Raw genomic sequence first — 15,010 nt, 5'->3', positions numbered from 1 at the left:
GAAGTGAGCTGGAAAAAGGTCTGAAGTTTACATTTTCGAGAATGTAACAAGTGGAACATCACCAATCGTCCCTGGAGGTGGGAAGGGGGGGGGAGCAGTGAGAGAGTTTGGACAGCGATAACTTCCATGGCCGAAACCTTGCAAAGGATCTGCCCCTGTTTAAATTCCGTGTGGAATGTAATCTTCCCCTCGAGGGCGACGAGCTCTGAGGATGACGGAGGGAAACATTTGCCGGAGCCTGGAGATTCTCCTGTGTCTGAGCCGGAGGAGAGCTGGAGCAGCGTTTACACGGCGCTGTACGACTTTGGCGCCAGGACAAGTGAGGAACTGTCCTTTCAAGCTGGGGATGAGCTTGAAATCCTGGAGGGGGATGACCGTTCATCGGGAGCTTGGTTGTTTGCAAGAAAAAGAACTCGTTCCAAAGGCCGTAACTGCACGGGATATATTCCTTTTAATTATGTTGCTAAGAAAGAAAGTGTGGCCACTGAGCCGTAAGTGATTTCAAATAGTTGTCGCTGCATGTACCTGTGTAAAGCTATCTATTGTGGGTTGTATTACCCACACTGATAGTGCTGGTTGCTGTTCAATTCAGAATTTTCTAATTGCTGAAATTGTTTGAGAGGGGCAGTTTAATTAGGGGTTATGATCTCCAAGTTGTAGGTGAGATTGACAGTGTGACGAACGGAGAGGCGGAAAGCTGGAGATTGCAGCTGTCAGTGTAGTGGTCGGACTCCGAGAAGCGCCAGATAGAATTTAATTGGGAGAAGCGAGGATTTGGAAAGGAAAACTAAGGTATGGAATTACACAACAACTGGGCACTGAAGTGTAGATGAACATCGGGACCACTGTATCCACAAATCACTGCATAGAGTAGGCGAAGATGTGGTGTGGTGGGAATCTCCCCATTTGCCTGGGGAATTGCAGCTCCAAGAATACGCGAGGAGGTAGACTCCAAAAAGCAGCTCAATTAACTGTATCTCATCCACTACATTAATCATTCATTATCTCCGTCACTGACGCACACTAGTAGCAGGGTGTACCATATGTAGGATGTATTGCAACAAATTACCAAGACTCCAATGACCGTACTTGCTAAACCTGTAACCTCCACGCTTAGAAGGGCTAAGGCAACAGAAACATGGTACCACCTGCAAGTTCCCCTCCACAGCATTCTACCTGGGAACTATATGGTCATTCCTGTCACTGGATCCTATTCCTGGAACTCTCTTCCTAACAGCACTGTGGGTGTACCTGTGCAACAGTTTATGAAGGTGGCTTACCACAATTGGCTCCAAGGCAATTAGAAATGGTAAACAAGTGCTGGCCTCGTCAGCCACATGAAAAAAATTAAAAAGGTGATTGAAATGAATGCAAGGTACTTTCACTCACTCGCTGAGGCCAAGAGTATAATAGCAGACAGGTTATGCTAGGTCTGTCTAAAACATTAGCTAGGCCATCACTAGATGAATAGTAGACTTTGATCACAGCCTTGCATTACGGAGAGTCCAGAGAAGAATTATAATTTTAGCTGTGAGGAAAGACTGAAGAGACTAGGGTTGCATTCTTTGGAACAAAACAGCAGAGGGCTGATTTAATTGACATGTTTACTATGAGTGATTAGGAAGTGACCATTCCTCTTAGCAGAGATGTCAGTAACCATGGACACAGATTTAAAATAAATGATAGAATCAGAAGGGATGTACCATACCTTACTGGCTCTGGACTAAGTACCGAAGGTGGGATTTGGCTAGATAATTCTCCTTCTGATGATACAGACATGATGGACTGAATGGCTTTCTGAGGAACATAAGAAATAGGAGTAGGAATTGGATCTAGTGGCTCATTTTCAGTGCCATAAATATCTATGGTTTTGAAATTTCGTCACATCATGCAGTTTATTATTTCTTTGTCTATAGACAAATGTGACCACTGGTGATGGTACAAGCAAAAGACAAGTGTGTACTGTGCAGTTTCACTGTCCATTATTTTGATAAGTATGTTGGATCTATTTTAAAAGTAATATTATAAAACAAAACAGAATAGGAAGGAGGCATAAAATAAGCAGAGCTCAATCCTGCCAACAACAGGATTCTAAATATTTCATTTGAAATTTGGTGTTAGCTTCAGCTTTCGATCACTACACATGACCTTGGAAGTTCAAATTGGTACTGGCAGTTTGGCCAAAGAGGAAAATAATAGCCAACACAAAATAAACTTTCCAAACAAAATTTACAAATCAAAAGCATTCCATATTGTTTGCAAACACCAAAACTTGTGCATTCTGTAGTGGCTGCCTGTTGTGTGCTTTTGCCTGTCTAAGTTGCCCTACCCAGAGCTATCCCAGCAGTAATGCTGCTAAATTTCAATGGAGGCCTTGGAGGACAACCTTGAACAGCTCTGGGTTCCAAGAACCCAAGCTTCAGATTTCACCATCTCAGTATGGATGGTAGCAGTTTGGATCTGGCTGGCTGCTAGACCACAGCAAGGTCATACAGGTGTGGAAAAATCTGTCCTTTCCCCCAGGACAATCCCTTAGTAATCTGTATAATCTGTTGAAATCCAGATTGTTGAACTGTTGTGTGACTCTGAATGCATCTTTGAGCATTTGTATTTGCTCAGTGATGATGGCTGCCATTGTAGCTTTTGTGCTTACTTGTTGAACATGCCTGAGAGCAGTCTATATTCAAGGTTTGCGTAAATATTTGTAGCTTGGGTGCCTGTTGCCGTAGTGCGATATGTTCACCAAACTGGAAAGTTGATATGCAGACATTTAGTCCCCTGTCAAGGTGATATCTTCAGTGCTTTGGAGCCTCCTGTGAAGCGCTGCTGTACTGCGTCCTTCTGGAATTTATTTGGTTCCGTTCCTGTTGCTTCCAGTTGCTGGTTCCGGTTGTTCATTGCAGTGGTCGGTATATTGAGTCGAGGTCAACGTGGATGAGTGCTGTCTGTACTTGCATGATTGTGTGCTGATCTTGATTAACAAGAGTCTGAGCTTTATTTGAGCACATAGAAATTCATTATCTGCTGTTTGTGTTGCAGTGGAAGTTGACACATCATTCATCGAATGTTATGTCATCATTAGGTACACAAACATTCTAATAGATTTGGTCAGTATCATACTTGAGAGAATGAGCTCCAAGCTCAGAAAAAAGCCTGTGCAGCATTGATTCTAGACTACTTCATCCTTTCCAGCTTTTCCTAGCTTCCTGTCCTTTCTGTATGAACTGTACTCTTCAACCTTCAGGTTCCATTTCTTGACATCTTTTAGCCATGTCTCTCCAATACTTATCAATCTGTTTGCACACTATTTTCATCTGTTTTGTTTAAAAAAATGTGTATTCAGTTGCAGAGTCTTTAATTTTATCCTAATATTATTTTTTGTAGTTTCTAGTCTTCTCTGTTTGCTTATTCTTAGATTGGCACTCTATCGCTTCCTGTTATGGTCTGTTTATCATATCACATATTAATACCTTTTTCTTATATATTAGGCAAAAATGAAACTATGCATGTTATGAATGAGTCATAGAGTCATCTAGCATAGAAACAAACCCTTTGGTCTAACTCATCCAAGCTGACCAAGTTCCCAAACGAAAATAGTCTCACTTGCCTGTGTTTGGCCCATGTACCTATAAACCTTTCCTATTCATGTCCCTCCCCAATGTCTTTTAAATGTCTCATCTTCACAGATGCCCACTCTCACACTGTCTCACCTTCACTGTTGTAAAATGAACCTGCAGTGACAATGAATCCATCCTCTTAAACTAGTGCAGACTACCTTTAACTGCTGCCAGCTTCTCTTAGTTTTGGATCTTCTGATGTGCACAGCAATTCAACAGCTGGTTCCACGCTGCAATCATGTAAAAAAAATTGGTGTGCTGTCTGCATCAGAAACAATATGTGCAGGTTAATCCCTCATTGCAATTCCTGTAGCTGTTTTCAGGGGTTGTCAACTTTCACCCCTGTACATTTTCAACATGAACCACTGGAAAACAATAAGACTTGAGAACATCTGTTTATTTATCTTGTTGCAGTAAAGGAAATAATTTCTGGGCATTGCAAAGACTTTGTGGCTAATTAAGTACCTTTGAAAGCTAGCCACTGTTATCATGAATACCTCATAGGGTCCTTATTGTCAAAGCTAAGTCACTAAGGCTACCAATTCTGGGAGAAAGTGAGGACTGCAGATGCTGGAGACCAGAGTTGAAACATGTGGTGCTGGAAAAACACAGCAGGCCAGGCAGCATCCGAAGAGCAGGGGAATCGACGTTTCGGGCATAAGCCCTTCTTCAGGAATGAGGCTGGTGTGCTAGGCGGGTTGAGATAAAAGGTAGGGGGGAGGGAATTTGTAGGACGGGCGCTGGGAATACGAAAGGTGGGAGGAGGTGAGGGTGAGGGTGATAGGCCGGAGAGGGGGTGGGGCGGAGAGGTTGGGAAGAAGATTGCAGGTCAAGAGAACGGTGCTGAATCCGGGGGTTGGGACTGAGATAAAATGGGAGGAGGGAAAATGAGGAAGCTGGAGAAATCTACATTCATCCTGTGTGATTGGAGGGTTCCTAGGCGGAAGATGAGGCGCTCTTCCTCCAGGCGTCGTGTGGTCAGGGTCTGGCGATGGAGGAGGTCAAGGACCTGCATGTCCTTGGCGGAGTGGGAGGGGGAGTTAAAGTGTTCAGCCACGGGATGGTTGAGTTGGTTGGTGTGGGTGTTCCAGAGGTATTCCCTGAAACGTTCCGCGAGTAGGCGGCCTGTCTCCCTAATATAGAGGAGGCCACATCAGGTGCAGCGGATACAGTAAATGATGTGTGTGGAGATGCAGGTGAATTTGCGACAGATATAGAAGGATCCATTGGGGCCTTGGAGGGAGGTGAGGGGGGAGGTGTGGGTGCAAGTTTTGCACTTCTTGCGTTTGCAGAGGAAGGTGCCGGGAATGGAGTTTGGGTTGGTGGGAGGTGTGGACCTGACGAGGGAGTCGCGGAGGGAGTGGTCTCTCCTGAAATCTGATAGGGGAGGGGAGGGAAATATATCCCTGGTGGTGGGGTCTGCTTGGAGGTGGCGGAAATGACGAAGGATGATACGATGTATCCGGAGGTTGGTGGGGTGGTAGATGAGGACGAGTGGGGTTCTGTCCTGGTGGCAATTGGAGAGGCGGGGTTCAAGGGTGGAGGTGCGGGAAGTGGAGGAGATGCAGTGGAGAGCATCGATGACCACGTTGGAGGGGAAATTGCGGTCTTTGAAGAAGGAAACCATTTGGGTTGTTCGGTATTGGAATTGGTCCTCCTGGGAGCAGATGCGGCGGAGGCGAAGGAACTGGAAATATGGGATGGCGTTTTTACAGGGGGCAGGGTGGGAGGAGGTGTAATCTAGGTAGCTGTGGGAGTGGGTCGGTTTGTAGTAAATGTCTGTGTTGAGTCGGTCGCCCGAAATAGAAATGGAGAGGTCTAGGAAGGGGAGGGAGGAGTCTGAGACGGTACAGGTAAATTTGAGGTCGGGGTGCAAGGTGTTGGTAAAGTGGATGAACTGTTCAACCTTCTCATGGGAGCACGAGGTAGTGCCAATACAATCATCGATGTAGTAGAGGAAAAGGTGGGGGTTGGTGCCAGTGTAGCTGCGGAAGACGGATTGTTCCACATATCCGACAAAGTTTTTTCTTTGATGTTCGATATGGCTAGGAAAAAGCATTTGTTCAGTGTACCAATTCTGGACCTATTCTTAGAGGCCTCATCACAAGATCATTCACCTTCAATGGCACTGCCCCACTCCAACAGCCTGATTTCAGTATTTCTCTATCAAACAAAACTAATCAACGAACATCTTTAAATGGAGATTCTTTTGCCCTTGTGACTTTCCTCTTAGGTTACTCACAGCAATGTTCAGGAGATAAATCTTCAATTTCTGGGTACTGCAGAACAATCTTGGAGGGTGGCAAAGATTGAACTTGGGATTTTTCTGGTTTCATATGGATCAATTACTTACTTTGCTAGTCATTAGGCAACCAGTGAGATGAATGAAGTGGCACAAATGGATACAGATTATTTTGATTTTTAAGTAGATTTTAACAAGATGGAATTCAATCAATTATCACACAAAGTTAAGCCTTATGGGATTGGAGTAATATGTTCATGTGGATTGGGATGGATTCATAGATGGAAAACAGTGCGGAAATAAACAGGACAATTTCAGGCTGGCATACTGTAATTAGTTACGTATCATTAGCGATTTTGATGAAGCGGCTGAATGTAACACATTCAGGTTTACTGATGATACCAAAGTTAGATGGAAAGAAAGCGGTGAAAAAACTGCAAAGAGGCTGTGGAGGAATATGGTCAGGTTGGATGAGTGCAACAGCACCGAATACAATATGGAAAAGTACAAAGTTGTCCAATTTAGTTTCAAAAATAATAGCTTATTTTTTAAACATTGAATGAATACTGGAAAACTGGAAATGTTTGCATTCTGAGGGGCATGGGTGTCCTTACATATTAATTGTTGAAAAATAACAAACAGGTTCAACAAGCAATTTGAGGTAGAACAGCCATGATCCTGTTGAATGGCAGCAAGCTTGAGAAATGGAAATGTGTTGCTGGAAAAGCGCAGCAGGTCAGGCAGCATCTAGGGAACAGGAGAATCGACGTTTCGGGCATTAGCCCTTCTTCAAGAAGGGCTAATGCCTGAAACGTCGATTCTCCTGTTCCCTAGATGCTGCCTGACCTGCTGCGCTTTTCCAGCAACACATTTCCATCTCTGATCTCCAGCATCTGCAGACCTCACTTTCTCCAGCAAGCTTGAGAAGTCATATAAGCTACTTCTTATATTCTTAATTAATTAATTATTAAGAGGTGGCATCAGATTGACAGGATATTTCCAATTACATAAATTAGGGGTTTTTGTTTGTGTAATGTGCTTTCAGTCTTAGGATGTATACCCCATTAAGTCAGTCTGTGCAATATCATACAAATATCAGAAATTGGAACTTTTCATAGTTTGGATTTCACAATAATAATTTAAAACGCTGCAGTCCTCAACCCAAATAAAATTGGAAATTCAAAGTTTTATCTCAGGAATGATAAACTACAAAGTCCCAATATTACAAAGAGCACAATGCAGGTGGTGTATGTAAGTTGATGGCTTGATTTTCACTGCACTCTATTTACCTCTTCCCTTGATAGTTGGTATGCTGGGAAACTAAGCCGGTCAGAAGCAAAAATGATTCTTCTCTCTAGCAAGACCATAACTGGGTCTTTTCTTATCCGTGAAAGTGAGAATCAAGAAAACGTATATGCATTATCTGGTAAGCAATTTATACAAATAGGCAGCATCTTCTTTGAACCCATTAGGTTTAACTATCATCTAATCTATTGTATTATATATTGAGAAAAATGTAGCTGCAGCTGCATGTGTTATTTTTAAGTTTTACTGTGGAGTAATGGTTTGAGTTTCATAACTGATCATTTGCAACATGACAAGTGAAACCGCACATCCAGTCAGTTTGTGGTTAAACCTGAACCAGATTTCCTGTACAGGAATACTCTACAATCAACAGCTTCATTTCCTCCCTCAATAGAATGAGAACGTTTTTCTTTATTTTTAAAAGTCTACTGCAGGCATTCAACCTATAGCTCTGGGCCACTGCTGCTGCCAAGTCCTATTCTAGCCCTCAAAGCCGAGGTGCTTCACTCCTATTTGTCTTATTTGCTGTTTATGTAAAGGGCTGTTGCCTAACTGGCCAGGAGGTCCTAAGGCAGATTACCAAAAACTATTCCTATAATCAACTAATATGTGCTTTAGCTACTAGACAGAAGATCCAAACTAGTTTCTGATGGTGAATTTGGCTAGCTATGTTGAGCAAAGCTTGCTCTAAACTGAGCAACCACCCAATCACAACACCCAAGGTTCCTCACATGCTGGTTGGTGTGCTTAGCCACTGATTACCAGTTTCAGAAGTCAATACAAAGCACAGAACTCTGAGGTTCAATCACCATTACAAGCAACTAGATGAAACTTTGATATTGGATTGCCTGAGTTGCTTCCTCCAGCACCCCTTGCGAGGGAGCAAATGTTTGAGCAAATGTATGAAAATGAGCTCATAATCAAGCAGGGCAATATGATTCAGCACTGTTAAACATAATCTGAGTCAAAGGCAGACAAGGTTGAATTGATGAAAATGTTCAATATTTGAACAATGGTCTTGCTCTTTTTAAGGTAAAACAACAGGACATCTGATCGTCCACGACCTAATGTTGAGGAAGCAGTTAGACAGGATAACAGCACTATAGAATTGATTATACTATTGATTTTTGTAAATCAAAGTCACAATGGCTGCTTTTGTCAGTTATAGCTTGAACATGAAAATCTAGGCTGACCCTCCAGTACAAGGCTGAGGAATTTCTGTACTTCTAGAGATGCTGTTTTTCCAGATGAGGCATCCGCTCCCACAAGGGCATCTGAAAGATCCTATAGCACTATTTCAAAGAAGGACAGGAAATTTCACCAATAGCCTGCCAAATATTTATTTCTCAATTAACATCACTAAAGAAGTGTTAACTGGTCTACTCCAGTTTCTCTTTCTATTGTTTAACAAATAGAAATAGAAATAAACCTATATTCTAGAGAAAGCCAGTGAGATTAGGAAGTGACAACAAATCCGTTAAAAACTCTCCTCTACGTGCCTCCAGTCATCTCAATGCATATGTTTTGCACCACTTCCTGACCAAGTCCTTCCAAGTTCCTACAAGTTGTTACAGATGCCTTCAAAGTCCCCAGTACCTTTGTGACTTCTGTGGAAGCCTAATATTCCTTCTAAACATTTTCAGTCTTTGCTTTATCTTCAACCTGTTGCCCATAATATTGCATCTCGTCTCTGCTACATCTGTGTAACATTCCACATTTCCATTCCTACTTGACTCAACTAAATCAAGTCATCTCCGGGAATGATTTCTCCTTCTAGATCTTCATTTTTAATGCAGCTAAAGGTCCATCATGAGAAGTCTTCTAATCCTGACCATTCTGCCCTCAGCAACAGCAGTAAGCATGGGATCAGTTCCATTTGAATATTGACGATATTCAACTTGACAAGTGCACTGACCATTCCATCATCCACCTGATTCTTTGGTGTTGTTATCCTATCTAATGCTTACTCAATGTTAAGTTAAGGATGACTAGAATGTCCTGTTGCTTAACATTACAAAGAACAAAACCATTGTTGTTTAATTGCTAAAAATACTGAACGTTTTCATCAATTCAACCTCCCCTGCCTTTCACTCAGATTATACTTAACAATGCTCAGTCATATTGCCCTGTTTGGTTATGAGCTTATTTTCATTTATTTGCTAAGAAATCATCTGGTTTCCAATTATTACTCATCTCTATCCATCCATATTTTGGTCCCATTAAAATCTCTGCCAAAGGTGCCCCTAAAGTTCTCCTTATTGAGCTTCATTCTACATAAACTGTAACTAATACAAACCCTATCTAAGCATTCAGTCTGATTTTCACATCCATACTAACATTCATCAGCCGCTGTGCGCCAGAAGTTATTTCTAAATGCTTCCAAGGCCACAGTAAATCCAAACCCTATCTCTACTCCTTGCTTCTGCAATCTCTTCTAACCCTATATTCATTTTTCACCATTTCTGCAATCCAATTTGTGTCAAGATCTACAGATGCTCACTTAAAACTTCACCAATCTGTTTTCTAACACATATAAAATGGCCTTATTTGATTACCTTCCAAAAACTGTCACATGCCAGGTTGAATAGAAACTTTTTTGCTGGAAAAGCGCAGCAGGTCAGGCAGCATCCAAGGAGCAGGAGAATCGACGTTTCGGGCATAAGCCGTGGTTGGAGGGTTCCTAGGCGGAAGATGAGGCGCTCTTCCTCCAGCCGTCGTGTTGCTATGGTCTGGCGATGGAGGAGTCCAAGGACCTGCATGTCCTTGGTGGAGTGGGAGGGGGAGTTGAAGTGTTGAGCCACGGGGTGGTTGGGTTGGTTGGTCCGGGTGTCCCAGAGGTGTTCTCTGAAATGTTCCACAAGTAGGCAGCCTGTCTCCCCAATATAGAGGAGGCCACAGCGGATGCAGCGGATGCAGTAAATTATGTGTATGGAGGTGCAGGTGAATTTGTGGTGGATATGGAAGGATCCCTTGGGGCCTTGAAGGGAAGTAGGGGGGGAGGTGTGGGTGCAAGTTTTGCATTTCTTGCAGTTGCAGGGGAAAGTGCCGGGAGTGGAGGTTGGGTTGGTGGGGGGTGTGGACCTGCCGAGGGAGTCACGGAGGGAGTGGTCTTTTTGAAACGCTGATAGGGGAGGGGAGTTCTATCTCGGATGACCGAATCAACACAGACATTTACTATAAACCGACCGACTCCCACAGCTACCTAGACTACACCTCCTCCAACCCTGCCCCCTTGTAAAAGTGCCATCCCATATTCCCAATTCCTTCGTCTCCGCCGCATCTGCTCCCAGGAGGACCAGTTCCACTACCGTACAACCCAGATGGCCTCCTTCTTCAATGACCGCAATTTCCCCCTAGACGTGATCGATGATGCCCTCCACCGCATCTCCTCCACTTCCTGCTCCTCCGCCCTTAAGCCCCGCCCCTCCAATCGCCACCAGGACAGCACCCCACCAACCTCCATATACATCGTATCATCCGTCGTCATTTCCGCCACCTCCAAACGGACCCCACCACCAGGGATATATTTCCCTCCCCTCCCCTATCAACGTTCCGAAAAGACCACTCCCTCCGTGACTCCCTCGGCAGGTCCACACCCCCCACCAACTCAACCTCCACTCCCGTCACCTTCCCCTGCGACCACAAGAAATGCAAAACTTGCGCCCACACCTCCCCCCTTACTTCCCTCCAAGGCCCCAAGGGATCCTTCCATATCCGCCACAAACTCACTTGCATCTCCACACACATCATTTACTGCATCCGCTGTACCCGATGTGGCCTCCTCTATATTGGGGACTCAGGCCGCCTACTTCCGGAACGTTTCAGAGAACACCTCTGGGACACCCGGACCAACCAACCCAACCACCCCACGACAGCTGGAGGAAGAGCGCCTCATCTTCCGCCTGGGGACCCTCCAACCACAAGGGTTGAACTCAGATTTCTCCAATTTCCTCATTTGCCCTCCCCCCACCTTGTCTCAGTCCCAACCTTCGAACTCAGCACCGCCTTCCTAACCTGCAATCTAGCCTGCTGGACACACATTCCTCATTCCTGAAGAAGGGCTCATGCCCGAAACATCGATTCTCCTGCTCCTTGGATGCTGCCTGACCTGCTGCGCTTTTCCAGCAACACATTTTCCACTCTGATCTCCAGCATTTGCAGTCCTCACTTTCTCCTCAATAAAAACTTTGCAAATTTGTTTCACTTGTTGATTGAAATGCAAACAACTTTTCAACTTTGTTTCCTAACACTATTCTTTTGTTTTATCCACTGGTTCAGTTATTTTGTCTCAATCCATGGAGTAAGAAAAAGGGAGGGCTTATTTAGAATTTGTATCTAGAACTCTGCATGCCTGTAACCAAAGAAATGTTTTCATTTATTTTGGTTTTTGGAATTCTGATGAGTTACGTTAAACTATCTGAACAAGTTCTCATAATCCTCTTTGACTTACTATGTCATACAGCATTCCCATTTTATCCTTTCTTCCTCAGTACGAGATGGTGACATTATAAGACACTATCGAATCATGCAAAATAAAGCTGGGACGTTTTGCCTGAATACAAACAAGCAATTTTCCAGTCTTAAAGAACTTGTGGAATACTACAAATTAAGTTATCTTCGATCAAACCTCCTACTAACTACACCTTTTCAGAAAGTAAGTTAATTTTAAGTGAAACCTATCAAGATATATCTTCTTTAATCTTCAAGCTTTTTGTTTCAAGTCGGAGAACAGCATACGGCTTTAGTTGTAAGAAAAAAAGTGGGAAAATCACTTTGCTGTGGATAAAAGCAAGTTAACCTTTTCTTCATATAAAACATTTGAGCCACCTGATATTGTGGGTAAAAATTTCTGATTGCATCAGGAAATTGCACATGTGTTGCCCCTGATTTTGCTCTAGACAGACTGGGCTCCATCTCATTGCATCACACTCGATTCATTTCCATTTCACATTTTTCAAGTTCTATTTTGTTAGATCCATGCAATCCTACATATAAGCAAGCACAGCTAATATCCAGTGCACTGGATAAAAAGTAGGCCACTTCATTTCAGTTCTGAGAAGATTAGAAAGGAATACCTGTGCAAAATTTCTTGCATAATCCAAACCCTGGTTGTTGCTAAGATTGTTTTGTGAGTAAAACTTTCTTGTTGTGAAGTGCCAGCAAATTTTTAATATTCAATTTAGCAGACACTTCGGTTTAGTTTCTCAACTGAAAGAAATCACCTTCAAGAATGTAGAATTATTTTGTGATGCTGAATTAGTCACCAAAATAAGTCAACAGACTGGGAAGACACCTGAATCCACATCCTATTAACCTAAAGTTGAAGCTGTTATCACCAGATCTGAGATTCCAGTAAAATTGCAAATGAGCAGCATGAAGCTGAAAGTCAGTTTATTCTCCTTGCTCCTGGTATCTATGACGATGATGAGGGTAGTTGTCTGCAAAAAAACCATTGCATAGACTGTTAACACATTGATTAAATAAAGTATTTGTCATTATTTTGCAAATAAAAGTATTCCTTCATAAATGTTGAATTTCAATGTGCATTTTTTTCATGCCCAGCCATTGCTTCTGACCAATTTAAATGGACAGATTTTGCAATGAAATAGAGAGGGACCTAGAATGTTCATATATGTGCTCTTTCAGGAACTGTTGCAAGCAGAAATATATCCCAATTAGCTCATGAAAATGTTAACCAAATGATTGCTGAGGAATTAAATATCTATTTTTATTTTGACAATCAATACGTTTCAACACTTGAAGGAAACATTTACTCCAATCTTACATGTGCTTTATATTTGAAGAAACATCGACCAAATATAAGAGATTTGTCCTATTTGACTATGGATGACTGGGAGCGACCAAGGAAAGAATTCACACTCACAAAGAAATTGGGATCTGGACATTTTGGAGAAGTATATGCTGGATATTGGAATAAAACCATTCAAGTCGCTATCAAAATGGTCCATGTTGGTAAGAATGTCCCTGAAGCAAGTTTGAACATGAAATTGATTTGTTCAGTTAGGACAGGTGTCTTTAGGTTAGACTCCCTACAGTATGGAAATAGACTATTTGGCCCAACAAGTCCACACCAACCCTCCGAAGAGTAACCCATCAGACCCATTCCTCTACCCTATATTTAACCCTGTCTAATGCACCTAACACTATGGGCAATTTAGCATGACCAATTCACCTGACCTGCACATCTTTGGATTGTGGGAGGAAACCAACACAGACACCAGGGGAATATGCAAACTCCACACAGACAGTCACCCAAGGTGGGAATCAAACCCAGGTCCCTGGCGATGTGAGGCAGCAGTGCTAACCACTGAGCCACCCAAGAGTCTCTCTGAGGCCATCAGTTCATATCTTATAGTTTAGGCAACATTGCCTTATTTGTGCTAATGTAGGTATTTTTGTGTTACTCTTATTTGAATTTTGTAGACCTGGGTTTTGTTTCCTCATTAGTACATAGATCCTGATCATTACTATCGATTGAGCACTCCTAGCTGCCTTGGGAGAGTTGCTTAAAACTCTAATATCAATTGATTTGTACACTGGAATGATATTTAACAATGTTATTGGTTTTTAGCTAAGTTTATTCTTTGTCTTGAACAATTATACTGATTTTGAAGGCTGTGAGATCTTTCATTTTTCTGGCCTCCTGCGCTCTGTGTTACCTGAAAGATATTCGTCTAATATTTCAAATTAATTTAAAGTAAAATAGTCACTAAACGCTTGTCCATTGGATATTTTAATAAATTAAAATTTCATTGCTTCAAAAAGGAAAAACTCATATATCTATTTGCATGTTTTTGCTGAAAAAATGTATGATCTAATTTTATTAGTAAGTGCCAACAGATTACTTATGTATGATTAGACCTGCACAAACCATTCTTGCCCCTCCAAAAATGATTAACAATCACCAAAGGAAATATTTCGAAAAGCTGATTTAATTTGTCAATGCCTTGTTTAAATAATTAATGAGAAGCCCCAGCAGATATGATAAGAGACTCTTAATTGACCGTTTACATAACTTAATTAGGCTCCAAACAAGATGGCGTGTTTACCCAGCTTTCCCCTCACTGGCAAAGTGGCATGGCAGCACGATGATGTCAGACTGGTCTCCCATGCCCATCAAAGGTAAAATTCTCCCTGTGAGATCAGTTAGGACAGTTTTGGAACTTCTTCTCTGATCAATGAGCAAAGTGAATAATGCAGAGCATTTGTGCAACTGCCAATGAAATAAACCAGATGGAGAAGGTATTCTAGGAATGAGGCCATAGAAGCCACAATAACTACCTCTAGCACAGGAAACGGAGAACTCAGCTACAAGGATATGATAAGGAAGAAATTAGTAAAATTATCTTGGTTAACCTGAAATATTAGAATTCAGAAATAGCACTTGATCTTCAGTCATTAATTTGTAAATCACCATGAGTAACAGTTGTTATAGAGAAATCCAGGTACGCAAGGAACCATAGAGTAGAATCCCTACAGTTTGGAATAGGGCCATACAGCACTTCGAATCCACACCCCTAACCCTCTGAAGACCAATCCACCTGGACCCAGCCCTCTACCCTATCACTGTATCCTTGCATTTCCCATAACTAATCCACTTACTCTGTAAATCCCTGGACACTATGGGGCAATATAGCATGAAAAATGTGTTGCTGGAAAAGCGCAGCAGGTCAGGCAGCATCCAAGGAGCAGGAGAATCGACATTTCGGGCATAAGCTCTTCTTCAGGAATGAGGAAGGTGTGCCAAGCAGGCTAAGATAAAAGGTAGGGAGGAGGGACTTGGGGGAGGGGCATTGGGAATGCGATAGGTGGAAGGAGGTTAAGG

At 42.5% G+C, this 15,010-nt stretch overlaps 1 protein-coding gene across 2 annotated transcripts in view; it reads left to right on the top strand.

The window, feature by feature from the left end:
• Nucleotides 1-114: 114 nt before the first annotated feature.
• Nucleotides 115-15,010, top strand: part of LOC122560147 (protein-tyrosine kinase 6-like) — a 33,078-nt gene continuing 18,182 nt past the window's right edge. The window contains exons 1-4 of one of the 2 annotated variants that reach the window (XM_043710456.1): nucleotides 115-491; nucleotides 7,164-7,285; nucleotides 11,655-11,818; nucleotides 12,969-13,137. In XM_043710456.1, coding sequence (XP_043566391.1) covers nucleotides 127-491; nucleotides 7,164-7,285; nucleotides 11,655-11,818; nucleotides 12,969-13,137 — 820 coding nt within the window. In that variant the 5' untranslated portion in view covers nucleotides 115-126. The remainder of the gene's footprint in view (nucleotides 492-7,163; nucleotides 7,286-11,654; nucleotides 11,819-12,968; nucleotides 13,138-15,010) is intronic. The other variant, XM_043710457.1, reaches the window with a different exon arrangement.

This window comes from Chiloscyllium plagiosum, chromosome 20 (assembly GCF_004010195.1).
Source record: "Chiloscyllium plagiosum isolate BGI_BamShark_2017 chromosome 20, ASM401019v2, whole genome shotgun sequence".
NCBI classification, from domain to species: Eukaryota; Metazoa; Chordata; class Chondrichthyes; order Orectolobiformes; family Hemiscylliidae; genus Chiloscyllium; species Chiloscyllium plagiosum.
The sequence above is the reverse complement of the archived record's forward strand: the minus strand, read 5'-3'. Positions and strand labels throughout refer to the sequence as shown.